Genomic DNA, 20,060 nt, shown 5'->3' with positions numbered 1-20,060 from the left:
TATTTGTTTAATCAAATATTTACTCCAATATGTATCTGTTTTTTAATATTTTCAGTTTTAATGCATACATTTGTTCTATGTAATAAAATATCCTGATGATATTAGCATTGTATTTATCTTATAACAAGCAAACAAGGAAATTAATATATGAAGTTTTAAAATATAAACATTTTGAAAAATATATTATTTATAAATTCATTTAATATATATTTTAATTTATGGAAATTAGGTAAATTATGTACTGTTTTGCATTTTTTTATCATTTAGTTTTACATAAAATTCTCATAATATATAAATTTTTTTTTATTATAAACAGATATTGTTTTTGATGAGAGGAAAAAATTATTTAAAGAAATTTTTTTAATTTATGATTTATATTTACATACATAGATTTTAGATGTAAACAAACTAATAAGGCTTATCCATTTAATTTATTTTGATCCATTAAAGTATTATTTAAAATTTTTGGACATCAACATGTTAACTAAGATTTTCAAGCTTATGCTTATTATTGAATACAGATAAAATTAAATATAATTTTTCTTATTTAATGAATATGAAATTATATTTATAGAAAACATGTTTAGAAAATTCAGCATTTTTCATAATTAAATATTTCAAATTAAATTATTTGTGTGATTTATTTATTCAATTTTAATAAAATAATTAAGTACTTTAATTTGTTGCATGTATTACAGAGATTATATATAAAACTATTACAATATAATTACTATTAAACAGAAAACAAGTTATACTCAACATGCACAAGAGCACAGATCCATCTCCCCTAATCGTGAAGCAATTGCTACTGGAATAGATATAAATTCTCTAGTAAGTTAATGACTTTAAAATTATTTTTAAAATTTAATTAATATCTTTATGCTTTTAGTTAAATTTAAAATCTTTCATATCTTTGATAATGATACACTTCTTTTTCTTTCTAGAATTTTTAAATTTATCATACATTGATTAGACCATACATTATATAGTTTTTTTGTTTTCTAAAACTTTTTAAAATTGGTATTTATTTATATTTTGCTGCTTACTGAATATATTTTTGAAATTTATTTTTTTTAAACTGTTTTTCATTTTATCTCATATTCATAAAATATCTTATAATGCCCAATATAATACAAATTAAAATATTATATCCAATGTTTAATATTATCATCTTATTGTTTACTGGATAAACATTAATCAAATATTAGAATTATTTCTTTTAGTATCTTGTTCAGAAGGATTATCCGTTTTTAGATTAGATTTTAAATTTAAGTTAAAATTTTAAAATTTATTTTTCAAAAGCAATTTAGATTTGTTTTGAAACTAAACAAATTATTATGAAACAAAATTCATTAAAATATTAAGATAATTATAACTTGCAAAATTGCCTGTTTTGTATGACTGAAGCTTTGATTTTTTTTAATGAGTGATAGGATGAGATTGGAAATCTTATGTCAATGAAGATTTAGCAGTGTTGTTATAATTATGCATTTTTTAAAAATATAACTGATTATAATTTATTAATGGGCATTACTAGAACTCGTACTAAAACTGGATTTATTTTTCTATATAATGTGTGTAAAATATTTTTCAAGTAAATAGTCATGTTGCAAAATATTTTAATGGTATTTAAACCTGATTTGGTTATTTGAGAAAATGGCATGTTTTATGCATATTTTTGTGAAAGTGGAGATTTGACCTAAATCTCAGCCATTTTAAATAAATTGTTGATTTGTTTTCTGCATCTGTATAATTCTAATGCTTTTTTACTATTTACATATAAATTTCCATATTGCTAAATTTAAGAAAAAACTTACCATATTAGAATAATATACATCAAAGCTTTTGAGAATAAAAAAATATTTTAAATATACTATTACTATTATTTTAACTTGCTAATAATTTTTTTTCTAAGAAATTTTCTAACATGTAACTTTTTAATTTTTCCTAAATATGTTGCTAAAAATATTTTCTGGATTTATCATATTATAAATCATTGATTCTAAATTTAAACATTAATAAAATGAATCAGTAAAATAATATACATGAATATGAAAATAAAAATACAGATATTACAAATTATGTGCTTAGTAGATGTAACCAATATCTACTATATATATTATTGTATTCAGACTTTATTCAGAAGTTATATAGTATATATTTGTCATACATAAAACTTTGTACTGGTTCATTTATTAAATAAATGACAGACCTTTACATTCCAGCAAGAAAATTTTATATAACAAAATTTTTTTTAATAATCATAGCAGTTTATACTTCTGTTGTGACTTTATGCATGTAAAAATTTTTTGTTGGATTTTAAAGGCTGTTGGAACTTTTATCTTTTATCTAAACTGTAGATATAGTATAAGTTTAATTTTTTAATAATTCATATTATATAACCAAATTAAGAATAAAAATTTGCAGTGTGATTTGGTTTTGTTTTTTAAATGTATATAACTAAAGAACAGAAAATTGAGGCTAACAATTCTAGTTTTTATTGCTGTAATTATATTTTCCAACTTCTGTGCTATATAGAAAAGTAGCCTCATCAAACCACAAGATGTAGCTGTATCAAAAGGCCAAGAGGTGATTGAAACTGGCATATCAGTTAAATCTTTGGTAAGCTGTGATTAATGAAAAATATTAATGTCCAAATAAGAGAATTTGGCCATATGGTGTTTATGTTCAGTTTTGTTTCAATATGTAGTATATCTTGTTTAGATAATTTGAGTTTGAGAAAAAGTTTTTTTTTCTTTAGCCACATTTTAAAAAGTTGCATGGCCAACAATATTAATGAAATAGTCAAACTTAAAATGTATATATTTATATATTTGCATGATGCTGTTTTATTTAAAATTTTAAAAATGTTATTTACTTTGAATGGTTTATCGAATGTTTTGAGAATGTTTTTTCATTCTTTCTTTCATATATCTTTGATGAGTGATCTGTGTTATATTTTTATATTATTATTATTGATGATTGAATAAATGGAAAAGCCAGTTCCCACTTAAATGTAATAGTAACATAAAATATTTGTAATGAAAGTGAAATAGTTTTATCAGATTTAAAACTTACAAATGAAGTTGAGTTTGGCTCAACATTTCTGTATCTCAGAATATTTTAATATAACTTCAGGTAAGAAAACGGTCATTCCATAATATAGAATAGAGGGAATGACTTTGTTGGAACATCCAAACTGATAGAACTTTTTCAAGTTGATCTTTCTCCCAATATTTACAGTTAAAATAGACAACAATTAACATATATGATACATAAGAGTTGTAGCCACCACATTACTTGTTTAATTGAAAACAAACATCAGTGTTATGTATTTATATTATGGTCAAAATTGCATTGGTTTAGCAACCAGTCAGCCACAATAAGATCTGAAAAATGGATTTTCAACAAAGACAAATTGCACTACTTTTGACTTTCTCTTTTTAAAAGCCAAAGTGGGAATTGGCATTTAATAATTTGATTCAAGATATTCACAAAAAAACTAAATTATATAGTATATTTATGTATTTAAGATATAATCTATTAATTTATATAATTAATTTGAATAAATGATTACAGATTTTGCAAAATAGCTGAAGATTAATAAAATTATAAGTTTTCTTAAAAAGTTTGTCAACTATAGAATTCAAATTAAAATGTTTATATTTTCTACTTAATTTTTACAAACATTTTAAATTAAGAATAATATTCTTTAAATAGTTCTTATTAGAAATGATAGTGTTATTTAAAAAACACATTTTTATTTAGAAATCAAGTTTTAACCAATCACAAGATTTTCAAAGTACCCCAGTTGAAGAAGTAAAATTATCAATTGACAAAGATCAATTAACACGTAAATTTAGTCAGGTAGGTTATATCAATAAATAAATAAATGCACACTTCTCAATTTTAAATATAAATACTGTTTGTAAACTTTTTGTGTATAAAATGAGAGAGAGAGAATTTTTAGAATCTTTTTAATTATATTGTAGATTGAGTCTCAAGAAAATATCATAACTAGATAATTTTTCAAGGAAAGCAGTATAAAAATAAATTTTGTAAAGGATATGGTGATAGTAGTAGTGTAGATTTTTATACATTAATATCAAAAGTGATAAAAATAATGATTTTTATCCTAAATCCTAACTTGATGTAAACATTTTCTTCTGATACATCAGTTATGTAAGTATTACATACATAATCTGATGTAACAAGAAAATGTTTACATTAAGTTAGGATTTAAATATTTAAATCCTAAACTTAATTAAATCCTTTACTTATTTAAATCCTAACTTTATTCAATATAATTCCTGTATTTGCTGCATAAAAATACATATATTTATGTGTATGTATGTATACATATATATGATATATATTATTATAAAAAAGACAATAAATTTAACATGTATAATTTGTGCAACTCTTAGTTATTAAAATAAATTCAAAGAATTTAATTAGCAATCAATACTTTAGTTTTGATATAAAAGATTTACATGTTATGCAACATTTTATTTCACTGTTTTTTCTTCTCATATTTTTCTCTATCAATATAAATCAATTAAAACTTATTAATCTACTATGTATTTATTTATTAAAGAGACAGACGATATTTATAGCCCAAAATATATAAGTAACTTGTTTCCTATTAATTTATCTTGATTTAACTTCTATTTTGACAAAGGAAAATTGTGACTTAACCTGTCGAATTAAAATGTTATCATATAATAAAAATTACTTCAAGATTCTTTCACATAATTCAATAAATTATTAATGAAATTTTTATTAAAGTATACCTATAAATAAACATTTTATTGCTTAGTTTAATTTGAGACTATTATTAAATTTGTAATGATTTTGATATAAAAATTTATTGTTATTTATATTTAAAACCATGGAATAATAAATAACTATGTATATTAATTAATAGATGTGTTTTGAAATATTACAAAACAATTAAGTATATATTTATTTTTAGAATTAAACACTTTTATTTTGGTTATGTTCAAAACCGTTAAATACATTCTGAAACTGTTTTTGTTTCCTGAAATTTGGCTGTATTTCATCATTTGAATTTATTTAATCAAAACTAAAAATTTAAAAAAACACAAGAAGTTTCTTTATCAAAATATTTAATATTTATATTAAATTATATAAACGTTGTTTTAACTTTCAGTTTTAATTCAACAACAACAAAACATGAAAAAATCAATAAAGTGTAATTTTCCTCCCTTCCTTTCTAATTCTTTTCTGATATAATTTCACTTATATACTGAGCTTCAAGATAGTTTCTGAACAGATGCATGATTGATAAGGATAGAAAACTGCTATTAAATCCTTTTTAAATATAAAAATATTTACATGTATTATTCTGTCAATAAAACAAACTAATTTTCTAGAAATATTATATATTTCTAGAAAATTCCATAATATATAATATAGAATTGCAAATCACACCTAAACACAAATATTTATATAATATTTCTATTATAAAAATATAATGTTGCATATATAATATTTCTATTATAAAAATTCCATAAACACAATTCTTGAAAATGGGTAAAAAGAATCAGAGAACATATTTTGAAGAAATTTATCCAAAAAGAAAATAATACAAACAACTGTTGAGCAATCAAAATTAATTACAAACAATAATATAAAAAAATTTTTTTTAAAGTCAATTCCTTCTTAGGTCAACAAAGAAAAATTTTAATTTAGTTACTTTTTATTAAATGATTTCAAAGTTCGCTTTTTTTCTCCTCGTGCCCTCTATCGGTCCGAATCGGCATATTGCTGACGGGCACCACAGTTTAAATTTAATTAATTAATGAATTAATATTTGAAAAAACTGTATTAACATCAAGTGTCATCCACTACAAGTTTAAAAAAATGTATTTGAACTTGAGTGGATGAATAAAAAGTATTTTATTAACGATTGAAAATTTGAACAAGATATATAAATATATAGGGAGAGTGTGAACTAATAGTAGGAATTGAAAAAAGATTAGAACAAATTATAAATAAAATAGTAATTTGTCCTACTTTACAAGTAATTTTGTCTTTTGGAGAGAGTTGTAAAATTTCAAAATTGTTTATATTATTAAACTATAGAATTTTCAAAAAACTTTCATTAATTGGAATAATTATCTATGATTTATGCTGTTAGCAACATAAAATGTATCAATATACAGTAGAGAGTCGTTAATCGGAATGGCCAGTAATCGGAACGATTTTTAGTCGGACTGTGTCATGCTGAATTGAACGTTTTTGATACTAGATTTACTTCTAAAGTATAATTTTCATGTTTTTATATTCTTCAATATATTTATTTTGTTTGTACAAAATAAAGAAATAATTTTTAACGATACAATAGCCTCGATTATTATTATAAAAATTTTTGTTAGGCTTAAAATCGACGAAAATTCAACGCGAAGCGACATGCAACGGAGAAAAATTTGAACATCGGACAAGTTAATGTATTTTTTCGTACATAATGGGTAATCGGAACAAATGACTAATCGGAACAACCCCAGTCCCCAATTGATTTCGATTTTCGACTCTCTACTGTATATAATTTTATATTTTACATGAAGTGCTCAGATAAATTTTTTAAAATAGTTCATTATGATTCAAAGTTTTGGTAAGAAAAGAAGTCTTGATTCATTTGTAAATGTGTATTAATTTCATGTACATAAGAAGGTGATACAAAGATCCTCCTTATTTTTCAGGATTAACTGAATGGAAAGAGAGAATTAAATCCACTTGGTGTAATTTTTCTTTTTAAAAATAATAGAATCTGAATAAAATTAAAAAATCCAAGGTTCATGAGGGATTTTAATTTCTTATTAACCATAATATAATTTCCAAACTAAAAACAGGCTACTAAATGAGAAATTGCTATCCAAAAAGTTTGAATTTTTTTTGACATTTATGCCTTATTAGGCTAGTTAAATATAATCAAGTATTTAATGCTAAATATACAAAATCTTCATTGTTATTTTGAAGTTATTTATAATCACATTCCAGCTAAATAATAACAAATTATTTATGATTGTATTAATTTTAATAAAAATTTATTCATTAATATTTATGAAATTAAAGTGATTCTTAGAATGTTTTGAATTTTAGTTGAAATTGTCAAGAATTTTTCATTTTGAATTTTAAGATGCTGAAGATCCTTGTTTTTTAATAATTTAATTTTTCTAAATTGTTATTGTTTCTTGAACTTAGCAGTTTTTTCTTTTTAAATCATGATATGGGGATAAGTTTTACATTTTTTTTTTTTATAAGAAATATGTGGAAATATAGAATTTAAGGCATACAGAAACATAACAATTAGACAAGTTGCATGCCTAATAAAGTATAATGGAACATTACAATCATTGAAGGAATAGGTTTTATTTCAGATTAAATGTTTGAGACTATATATCCCATTATCAGATCCTGCAGAAATTGGAACAATGAATATTGAAGAGATGAACCTTTTCGAGTGTTTGAAAAGTTTAAAAATTTGAATGTGTAATGGACTACAAAGAATTCAATAAAAATAAGATAAAAATTAAATAACGTATGAAACAGGAAGAAATAAAATGAAGTAAGAAATAATAAGCATTTGGAAAAGTCTGGAGTAAAACAAAAGTAAAATTGAAATAACAGAAACAAAAGAACTAATAATTGTAACAAAGTATTCCTGCATTTGACATGCAGGAATACTTTGTTAAACATCACACTAAACTGACTTTTTACTCTCTCTTATGAAGTGTTTGAACTGGCTAGCCACATGGATTAGTTTTATTACCACTTTAAAGTTAATCAGCCATTTTTTTGGATCAGGACCTAAATTTCTTTTGTTTAGGAGAGAAGCTCTATCGTAGTTGCAATAGTAAGTTCTTCAGCGCACTGAATGGATAGATTTTTTTTCACCAACTGCTTCTATAAGCTGGATTGTTTAATTGACTCAAAATCCTTATTTTAACACCAACAGGCATTTAATCTATCCTGTGGATGTAAACAAACATTTTTGACTTAATTATAGGTCTGTTTCAGGTTTTCAGAAGTTATATAATTACATAGGTAACCTATGTAAATTTATATAACATCTGTTTAAATACATAAATATCTAATTCATCATCTAATTCATCAATTTAAAATATGTAAATAGTTATTCTAAGAACATGACATTGAACATGATTTTAAACTTCATCATTCATTCCAAAGTTTGAAATTTTATATCGTTCTTCAAATTCCAAAATAGAACAAAAAGTTTAAGACCTGAAGCAGACCTATAATTAGATTGAAAATGTTTGTCAACATCAACTGGAAATATTAAACTTCTGCTGGTGTTAAAATAAGGATTTTGGTGAGTCGAGGTAGATTTTTAGCAATGAGTAATGTAATCTGTGTCTTGCCAAACTGGTATGACATTCTTGTTGGAGATTCTTTGGCTAAGGCCATGGATGTATGTGCTTTCCTAATATTGTGTCTATTCAAACAGTCTGCCCTTTTAATGTACTGCCAATGTAAATACTAAGATGATTATTCTTTTTTATCATTACTGAAATTTTGTATACTCAAGCTGATAGCTCCTTTGGAATCATATCTTTTTATTTCTGATTAGATCATAGATGGTAGGCTGTCAGTGTGAGATATATCATAGTTTTTGTTACCCTAATAAGACAAACACCCAACAAACCAAACATGCAGTAGATGTGAGAGAACTAATTTATTTACATGTGATATAATTATTTAGAGGTTCAATCAAGGATGTCAGTTCTAGAATGGTTTCTCCACCTTTGATCTGGTTTTCAGTGGAAATTACAAAACAAAAATGACCACAGCACACAAAATCATGATAACACTAATCTGATACAATATACAAGAATAATTTTCTTAAAACTAATCTTTTTAAGAAATGTTTTAATATCAACTAACCCTTGATACTAATTTACACTTACAAAGGAAATAGAAGGTAAGGGTGAGAAATAGTGAAGATGGTGGATAGGATGGTAAAGAATACCTGGGTAGTGCAAATGTTGTTTGGTTATCATGAGGGCCATGTGGAAACTTCTTAAACACACAATTCTTGCTTCTGTCTTTCTTTTCCTCGGTTCATGAGGGTTTTCATATATTTGATTCCAATAGCCAGTTGCATGTTTGGACTTGTCAAGCTGACATTCTGATTCTAACACACTAATTTTGGTCCAGGGATTTCAAACATTTCACTTGAAGTTGATTTCATCTGTCTACTCAGGTATCGGACACTATAATTTGTCTCCTTTTTGTCGTCCTCTCTCTTTGAGCACTAGCTCCTTCACCTTGTATGTTCTAGGTAACCTCACATACAATAAGTTGGTAAATACTAGGAAGTGGCCCTCACCTCCAAGAAAGAAGAATTAAGAGGATTAGAAAGTGCTAGAATCTAAAAGAACAAAAAACAGGGAAAGTCATAAGAAGAATAAAGGACAAAAAAGACAATATTGCATACTGCCAGAGCAGATTCTTGGTTTCTTTGACTTTGGTTTTTGAGATGTTGACATAGCAATCTGCAGAGTTCCACTCTGTTGTTGTAATTGGATTTGTGTCATCAGGCTTATCTGTGGTTTCTGCTGGTGTATGATGCCTGCAAAAAATGTTTGATCTGAGATTTCAAATTAACTAGTGTAAGAAGCCAAAGGAAGTACTACTGTTTTGATAAAATTTTTTTTTTTTTTTTTTTTTTTTTGACAACTCCTTGGTTGTCAAGGCATACAGATTCTTGTTGACAAAGAGTGAAATGTCACTATCTTGTACTTAAAGTGGTTGTAGAATTGGAAATTATGATACATCTATGTATCATCATAATTTCCAGTTGTGTATATATATGATACTATTTCCTATATAGAGCAGTTTTAATAGAATCTTTGTCAATTCTTATATATATATGTATGCATCTATTGTCCATCACATTAATTATCTGGGCAGCACATGATTATTTGATCAGAAATAATTAAGAAATATTTAGGCTGAGCATGAGCGCTCAGGCTAAATATTTCTTAATCATTTCTGAATCTCTTGCTGTTTCATTTGAATGACCCTTATAAAATATTACTCTGTAATTATGTACAGTACATTTGTAAATTTATAACTATTTATTTATTAAAATCATTTCTAAACCTCTTGCTTTTCAATGTTTTAAGTAGCATCTTAAGTTGCTTATAGGAAAAAAACCATTTCTGTAAAATAGGAAACATTATCATGAATTACTTACCAATAAAACTTTTCAAAAAAGGGAGAAAAATATTTAAGTAAATAACAGATCTTGCTCCTCTGATTTTGCCAAAATCACAATTATAATATGTATTTTATTTTTTTAAATTGTTTAAGATTGTTTAATCATTAATTTTAACTTATTTTTTTTATTAATTAATAATTTAGAATTGCCCAAAAGAAAAAAGAACTTTAATTTAAAATTCTTACATTCTGGATATGTATGTTATTAACTGTTATAAAAATCTATTTAGACTCTTTCTAAATTGATGTGATTTGGTTAATGTCATTAACATATTTCTGCAATAAGCAAGAGTTAGATCTAAGTTATATTGTGAACTCAATCTTTTTCACCATTTTCTTTCTGAAATTGCTCTAGTTTAATTAATAAATTATAAATGTTAACAGACGTGTAACCTTTTTTCTCATGGTAATTCTTCTAATGATTAAGGAAATAATTTTAACTAATCAAAAATTAACATAGTTTAGTAATAATGAAACAATTTTAAAAATGTCAAATCTGATGTTTTTAAAATTTTGTTGTAATTGTAATCAGGTGATTTATATCTTATTGTATTATTTATATATAATTTTTTTTTTTATAATAAAACAAATTCTTATAATAAGCTGTTATGATAAATTTGAATGCTGGAAAATTTCTATAATGAGAAAAATTGAAATTGTACATAAAAAGTTATTTTATAATTAAAGTTATTTAAATTACTTTAGTATTAATAATTTAGTAAGAAAAGATATTTACTGGGCACATTAAAATATTTATATATTCCTGAATAATAATATTATTTAAAAAATATTAGATATTAAGATATTCTTTTTGCATGTGTCGTTATAATATGCTATTGCTTTGAAAAATGTTTACCTCACAGGTGATGGTTGAAATAACTAATCATTTTTAATTATATAATGAGCCAAATAATAAGAACAAACCTAATCACTATAACTTTTAACTGTACCTTGTTACCTAAATTACCTTTGCTTCACTCCTATAACTTTTGGTTATCTGCAGGATTCCAACCTTTTGCTCACTTCACAAGATCCACATGGTGTAAGTGCTTTTTGCATTTGCTTTTCCTTTAACATTTATTGCAATTTTGTTCATTAATAATAATGTAAATTTTGTATAATTTAAAAACTTTTTTTTTATTATATTTAAAGAAACTGAAATATTTGAAGTTTTATTAATTTCATTAAACTTCAATTATTTGAGATGTATTATTAATTTAATTTAGTATTTCATCAAGGGCATGATAAAATCATCTATGGCAATGAAGCTTGACTGCAAATTTAATATTTAATAATCATGATTTTTAACAAAAAATATTAAAAAAGTACTATTAGATATTTATCTAAAGATATAATTCAAAATGATTACATACTCTAAAATAAATTTAAATCTAAATTATTATGAAAAGTTGGAAACTGATTAAATTAAAATAACTAGTTTACTTATTTAAAAAAATATATTTAATTGAAAAAGAAAATAATATGTATTTGAATATTTAAATTATTTGTTATAAAATAAGATCAACATGTGAAAATATCTTGTTAAAATATTTTCAAATATAAAATATAATTGAATGTACTAAAATTAAAAGAAAAGGTTTGTTAAATTTTGTTTTATTTAATTAAGATAATCTTAAACTAAAAATAATTCTAAATTAAAAATTCAAATTACCATAAGCATCTTATTTCAATTTTGTGACTGATTTGTTTTAGACAACTAAAGATGATGCAACATCTCTTTGCAAGATATGTGGAAAACATGTCTATCAAATGGAAAAAATATTTGCTGAAAAAAATGCTTTTCACAAATCTTGTTTTCGATGTAAAGAATGTGGAAAATCTTTAAAGTAAGTTTGCTTACATTTTTTAAATTACAAACATTAATAATTTTTATGATGATACATTGAATTTAAAAAAAGAATTCTCAAAAATTTTTGAAATTTGCATGTTAAGTAATTGGATTTTATTTAATATTAAATTACTTCAAATTTAAGATACACTCTGACTTTTTAAAAGAAATTTACAGAAAAATGAATTATATTAAATATTTCATAAGCCATTTGTTTTCTTTATATGTACAGTACATATATATAAAATGTCTCTCTCAACTTTTTGTAGTCTTATTTAGCATAGAGAGAAAATGTCAATGATCCAATGATCTAGCAAATGAAATTCAATAAGTTTGTTAAAATGTATGGCATCCAGATTTTCAATCTGAATAAAGTTCAGAGACCTTATGAAATTAGCAGAAAAGTTTGCTATTTTTAAAGTAATAATTTCCAAGTATCTGGGAAAATGCAGTGACAATAGTGATGTATTGTATCAAATTCTTTAATCAAAAAAAAAAAGCCGGAGTAAATGTGACTCCAAGTCATTGGAAGATTACTGGAACTTCTGTCTGAACAATCTTATCAGGATAGTGTGTATTGTGAAAATATAAATAAATGAACATTTTACTTTGTTTAGTAATAAAATTTTAAATTAAACATATCCTATAAACTACTTGTGAGGAACATCAACTATTTAATATATATAAAATTTTAAACATTTATTTCTAATATAAAAAAGTTTAATAATATCCAAAACACAATTGTAATTATAATTATAGTTGTACATTAATGCAAAAAAGTTGTATGATCAATTTAAAAAATTTTTATGAATATTTTTATGGTTAATTTATCAGATAACACTTCACTATTTTCTTATTCATACAAACTGGGTCTAAATTAAATAATTATATAATAAACCTCTACTCCAGAAAACAAATTTGTTTCACTGTTTTAACTCTTAATTTAAAGTTTTTTGTTAGGCTAAACAGCTCTGTTAAAGTTTCTAATGAAAAAAGAATATGAAACTTGAGTTATACATTTCACAAATTTTTGGAATGTTTTTATCAATTCGGCAATTAAGGTTTCATAGTTTGCTGTGAAATTATTTCATTTTGCTATTTCTTGAATCTTTCAACTTCTGAACTTGTGATGTTATGAGAGTAATTTGTCTAGTTAAGATTTCTTTTCTCTAATTATAGTCAAGCAATTACTATTAATATTTATTTGTAATAAAAAAAAATACATTACTAAATGATTATTTTTTCTTATTTAAACATTCTTTTGGTTCTTAATAAATTCTTCTAAAATCCTGTAATTCCTGATAATTCCTGACTGGAGTTATTGGCTATTGTTTATATAAAATAATAGCCAGTAACTTTAATCTTATAGGAAATTTCTTATTTTATTTCTCAGTTCCATTTTAACTGATGTACAAACAAAGTATTGAGGAGAATTTCAAATAAGACGATGAAATATTATGACATGTTGAAATATCTGTTGAATCAGTTATATAAGATTAGTTTAAAAATCATTCTTGTATTGATTTTGTAATTTTGATTGTTTTGGCTATTTTTGTCAAAACCCTATAAGGTCATAGAGAAGTGAGAATTAATTGATGATTAAATTTTATATTTATTCCAGTTAGATTTTGAAAGGCTATTTAATCTGAATTTAAGTTTTAAAAAGGCTAAAAGTGTTTCTCCAATAATCCAATGATATTTTTGATTTATAATTTAAATATATTTATTAAAATAGTGCAATTTGTAATTTTGTTTTAAAATGAATTCAAAAATTTTGAAAATTTTGTAGTGTACTTAAAGATTTAATAAAAAATAGTATAAGATCTGTCTGGAAAGTTTGTGAACTTTGCAAATAGAAGTTGTTTGCATTTACCTAGAAGCTAGTCAGTTTTGCTGCCTTTGAAGTAGTCCCTCCTGGGACTATGTACTGAATTTAGCATTTCTATCATGAAAAGAATGCTTCCTAAAATTCTTCTTTTGGGATGATATGCAGCTCTTACAGCTAATTTCCTCAATGGGTTCAAAATGGCAACATTTGAGAGCAGATTTTAATTTTGGAAACAAAGAAACTTGCTGGGGTTTAGTCCACTGAATTTGGGGGTTTGAGAACAAGTGATGCTGAGTTCTTGGCCAAAAATTGCTATCAGTAGTGTTGTGTGGATGGGAGCATTGGCACAATGCTGTTCTCTCCAGTGTCTTTTTCCTCGCCGCTTCATGAAGACATTTCATCACCTCCAGATGGTATTCCTTATTTACTGTCTTCCCTTCTGGAAGAAATTCCTGTTGAATGACACCATAAGAATCAAACAAAATAGTGAACAAGATCTCCACATTTTACTGAACTTATTGTGCTTTTTGGGTTGCAGTAAATATTTTCCCACCCACTGTGATGACTGACTTTTTGTTTTTATGTCATACCTATAGACCCATGTCTCATCCCCAGTGATGCGATGTTTTTCATGGAATTTTTTCAGACCTAGCCTGTCTCAGAACTCTTCACTCAATTGCACTTGTGGAAAGAAAATTTGCAAAATGCAATTAACGTGTTACACAAATAAACGTGACACAACAACAAACGAAGATAGAACAAACTGCTTCAGCAGATAGTACAAAAAACTTATCAGTAGAGAGCTGTGCAAGCTGCATTCAGATTCAATTATCGGTTGGTGTGCAATTTAAAAAGTTTGCGAGCTTTCTGGACAGAGCTCACATAACTTAAATTTTATCTATTTATTTGAAATACTATACTAAAATACAAAATATTTTATATTTAAAATTGTAAATTATTGTAAAATTATTTTTAATAATTATCTAATTTTATTAAACAAATTATAATATGAATTTTAATAGAATCTTTGAAATGTTTCAGTGTTGATACCTACTTCTCAAATGAAGGTGAAATATTCTGTAGTCCTCATTTCAAATTGTTGTTTCAACCAAAGGTTCGGTTTGATGACGACTCCGAACAAAGTAGGAATTATTTTTAATAGTTGTTTAAATATTTATTATTATTATGTCTAATTAATATATTGTGTATGTCTGTGTTTTAGTTTTCGTTTATTTTTGTAAGATAAATTATTGTTCATGTATGTAAATTATTTTTGCATAAAACCAATTTAATAAAAATATTAAATATTTACATTTACAGTATTATGTTATATAAAAATTGATTTATTAAAACATAAAATATTTAAATTTTTAGAAGTTACTGAAATTTAGAAGTTTTTGATAAATTGATGTTTAATATTAATTTCTCAGAATTATTTAATATATCAACTAAAAAGATTTATTTTTATCAGAAATAAAATTTCTGATAAAAATTTGCAAAGTCAAATTTTTGTACAATTTTTTCAATCTCAGCATGTTAGTAATGACCATATAATGTAAAATATTAGATAAACTAGAATAAATTGTGTAGTGAGAAAAGAGACTTGCTTCACACAAATGTAAGCTTATAAGAACATAAGGAAGAGTTTGTCTTAGTTGCCCAAACAAAACAGTAAATGCTAGTTTTTTCTTTCAAAAAATATGTCAGCAGTCTTTGATCTTTCTTTGATGAATATAAAATAAATTCTTGATGTTAAAGTTGATATAAAGCTTTAAAATAGTTTTTTTTTTTTTTTTTCTTTCTTTCTTTTCTGTGTATACCAAAAAAGTCTAAAAAGAAAACTTTCATTCCCACATATTAGTTTCCATCTCTTTCTTTGGTTAGAAACAAAGGTCTCCTTGTCAACTTCACAATACACCACCAATAGAAAGAAAGACTATCTGTCCATTCCTGCCAGTTAAATAGCAGTAAGCACTCCCCAGGTGACAATGATTCACTCCTCATTGCTACTTTCTAGAATTTTCAATGTTCTGATACACAAGTACACAATGTTGTAACACACACACCACACACACACACACACACACACACACACACACACAAAAAAAAAAAAAGAAACAGTATGTTCAAAAAAATTTCAATTTACGAACTTTTTAATGAGTGTAATATTCATAAAACCATCACTGAAATTATATTAAAGTTTTACTATAATTATATAGAGAACGTTTTATAAAATTATGCATTCTGTGATGACTTAGTCCTTTAATAGATTTAAATATCTGCAGGTTTTTAAAATAGTATGTCTTGATTTTTTTTAAATTTAAAAATATATCTTGAGTTATTTGGTAATATCAAATTTATATATTAAACTATTTAATTTATGATCAAATTATTATTATGTAGATTTTCAATAAGCGTTATTTAAATAAATTTCAGAATGTATTTTGCCATCTTTGATTCTTGTAATTCTAATTAGAAAATAATTAAAAATATAATTATTTCAACAAGTTAGGACTAACATTTTTCTTTTTATAATTTAAGTTTAAGAGTAAATTTAAAAAAAATAACATTAAAACAATGTGGAACTTACTCATATACAAAATTAACCAGATATCAAAAGTTTTTAACTTTTATTATTAAATGGTCTATAAAATAAAGAACAAATTAAAAATTACTGTTATGTTGTGTTATTATTTTTGATTTATTATACAGAGAAAGACTTCGTATAATGTTCATAAACAGTTTACAAAATTAGATAAAGTACATCATTTCAATAAAATATGATAAATTGAAAGAGAAATTGAAAATATAAGAAGGACATACAATAACAGCTTTCATGGAAAAAGGTTGCAAAAAATAAATGTCATTTAAATTAATACCTTATGTAAATAAATAAATATGAAAAATCAAAATGAAAAAAGTTTGTTATACTTTATATTCTATATTATCAGTTACTGAAAAATTTTCATTATACTTTGTATAGATAATTCATTTTTAACATTATATAATAATATATAGTATTATTAGTATGTCCTTTTTATTATACTCAATCTTGGAGTAGGATCTTAGCTTTAGATTGATAATCTGTGAAAAATCTATACTTAGGAAAGTAGTGCTTTTTTTAAAACAAGGAATAAGGAGTTATTGAAATTGAAATGTACAGTAGGTATCAACACAGGAGGATACTCAAGATCTTCAATTCCCAAATCAGATGATGATCTTTTTATCATTACACTGTTTTCTCTCTTAATTGTTTTGTTGTCGTAACATTTTTTCAATATGTAACCATTTTCAGATGCAAAATCTTTTTGCAGGTATTAATTATACTGTCATGATCTAATTATATTGAAATAATCATAGCAAAAGCAGATTAGGAAAAGCATTTTTAATTGCCTTTATTTAATTTTCATAAACAGTTGTTCTATACAGTATTTGTTGGTATACTAATTTCAGATAATAAGAAAAATAAATGAATAATATCAGTTAAACATTTTACAGTCACATTTTAAAAAAAAATCAAACATTTTTATAGTAATTAATTACCAAAATAAGCAAACGATTTTAATTTTAAAATTCAACATTTTGAACTGATTAATGGAATTAAAAAAATCAACTTTGAATAATAATTTCTCATCTTTAATTTTTAATTTAGAAATAATTGAGTTTTTCAGAAACACTATACACACATTGATATCAGCCATTTGATTTTTTTTTTAAATTCAAAATTCATATAATAAAGTATTTTCAAAATTTTCTCTTCATTCAATCAAAACTGATACAACTTGTATTTTATATTTTATTCCTAGAATTTTGCTTGAAAATTTTATTACAAAACTTAAAAAAAAAATAAAATGACATCCTACTGTTTACTCTCATAGAGAACACATTCTTTTCCTTGTAATTTTTCCTTTTCCTTTAAATATTTTTGCAAATTAATTATAATTATCACTTCCTTACATCATTAATTTAGAAGAAATAAATTTTTCATGTGGAAACTTTAATGTTCACATTTAATATACTGGTAATGCAAATTTAAAAATGTACTTTATGAAATAACACTAAATATATTTAAAATTCTTTGCTTATAAATAGTATTCTGTAGTAATGAATTAAATTTTAAAATTAATTTATAATAACCTTCTGCAATTTAGTAATATAATTTTATTTAATAAAAAAAAAAGTCTTTCTAAATGTCTTAAAATAATATCTTAAGCTATCAGTACTGTACTGTATATATATATATATAAAACTTAGTAATTACTTATAAATGTATACTTTTATAATACTTTTAGTTCTTTTAAAAATCACCAAAATTACTATAAGCATTGATCTAATTCTAATTTTTAAACTTTATTTTTAAACTGAGAATATAACCATAAAATGGTTAGAGTTGAAAATAATTCATAATATATAAATGATTTATTTAGGCTTTTCACCTCTTTTTTTGTTTTATCTAAATATATAAATAAATGTATTTAAAAGCCTAGTTTTAAACAGGTAATTTTGCTAATGTCATATTACCATTTCTGTAAGATTTATTTTTTTACATTTGGAAAGTAATTAACTAATTTTTTTTTTATCATGCCTTTTTCTATTATTCAAATTTTCTTAATTGTGCCATACAAGTATGTGCATTTTATAAAAATATTTTAAAATGAGATAGTAAAAACCATATGTATTTTGATAATGATAAACTTTTGGCAAAAGCTGATATTTAGTAATTATTTGAAAATAAATTTATGTAAATGCTAAATTCCAAATTGTGTTTCTGAAATGATGAAAGTGTGATCACTGTGATAACTAACTTTATTTCAATTAATCCTTTTATATAACAAAAAGGTGTGATTTCAGTTTCATGATTTTTTTCATAAAACTAAATCAAAGCATATAATTTCTACAATACTGTGAATTATAAAATTAATATAAAATATATTTAATGATTATCATGTATTCAGAAATAAAAGGTTTTACTTGAATTTGTTTTTACTGCTAAAATTTAGTGTACTATAATTTTGTATGAATAACCTTGTAATCGTATCATAAATGTCTAATGTATCACAGTAAATCTCTATTGTGTATATAAAATTATTATCTTGTGAATAGAAATGCCAAAAATTATGATTATAAAGTTCTAAATTTCAGCTTTCATCTGACAATTTTTAATTTTAAAAAGTTTAATATTGTTGCCAAGATTCAGTATTTTGTTTTCACATGATGATAACTTTGTTTAAATAATTTATAAAAAGTTGGTGGTTATAATCTAAATTTCTTACTATATTTTATGAAATTAATACAAAAGCAATGTGTTGAAGATTTTTACCTAAAATGAAATATAAGTAATTATATTGAAATATCTTGAAGAAAACTTGATGGCATTTAAGAAAGTTTGATGCATGAAATGCTTTTAAATGGTTTGAAGTAAATGCATAAAATAATGAAAATTTAACTTCTAAATTGTTTTCAGTATAAACATTTGTAATTAATTATAATTATATATTTATAATTAAGAGCTAAAATTAATTTTGTTTAATAAATTAATAACTACATTTAAATTTTATTAACTAAAATGTGCAAATTATGAATTTGTATGGAAATTATTTTTGCATCAAAATTTTTCTTTTGCAAGTTTCCAAAGTAGATGATGATTTGGATTCTCCTCAAGGTATGCTTATATTTGAAAAAAATTTTAAATTAGAATGTATTCCTAAGAATTGCTAATATAATCCATGATTCAAATAATCTTTTAATTGCTACATTTAATAAATATATAACAATAATAATACCTATGTTTATAAACTGGCTATTTAAACATATTTGACTCTAATTTGATACAGGATGTTTTAGAGTTCTATTTCTTTATAAAATTGAATTTCTAAAAAATTTCTGATATAAGTAATTTGAATTATTAAAATATAATTTAATTCAAAATTACAATGTTATATAAGATTATATACAGGGTGTCTCAAAAATGTACTGACAAACTTTTTTAGGGGAGGTAGGTAACATCTAAAGGAATGAGAATTGCATAGGAACTCATAACCAGAAACCTCGGAAAAGTGGTAGTAGAGGTATAAGATCTGAAAAGGCACAAGACAGTGATTAATGGGAAACATTTAT

The 20,060-nt window shown here is 23.7% G+C and overlaps 1 protein-coding gene across 16 annotated transcripts in view; it reads left to right on the top strand.

Moving 5' to 3' along the window:
* Window positions 1-20,060, top strand: part of LOC136976541 (uncharacterized) — a 100,667-nt gene that overhangs the window by 56,292 nt on the left and 24,315 nt on the right. For 6 of the 16 annotated variants that reach the window (XM_067271863.1, XM_067271858.1, XM_067271857.1 and 3 more), the window contains 7 exons: window positions 742-831; window positions 2,539-2,622; window positions 3,769-3,867; window positions 11,270-11,308; window positions 11,980-12,113; window positions 14,985-15,085; window positions 19,570-19,605. In XM_067271863.1, coding sequence (XP_067127964.1) covers window positions 742-831; window positions 2,539-2,622; window positions 3,769-3,867; window positions 11,270-11,308; window positions 11,980-12,113; window positions 14,985-15,085; window positions 19,570-19,605 — 583 coding nt within the window. The remainder of the gene's footprint in view (window positions 1-741; window positions 832-2,538; window positions 2,623-3,768; window positions 3,868-11,269; window positions 11,309-11,979; window positions 12,114-14,984; window positions 15,086-19,569; window positions 19,606-20,060) is intronic. The other 10 variants (XM_067271868.1, XM_067271867.1, XM_067271864.1 and 7 more) reach the window with 6 other exon arrangements.

Source organism: Centruroides vittatus, unplaced genomic scaffold (genome assembly GCF_030686945.1).
Source record: "Centruroides vittatus isolate TY-2023 unplaced genomic scaffold, ASM3068694v2 contig_401, whole genome shotgun sequence".
Lineage (NCBI taxonomy): Eukaryota > Metazoa > Arthropoda > Arachnida > Scorpiones > Buthidae > Centruroides > Centruroides vittatus.
The sequence above is the reverse complement of the archived record's forward strand: the minus strand, read 5'-3'. Positions and strand labels throughout refer to the sequence as shown.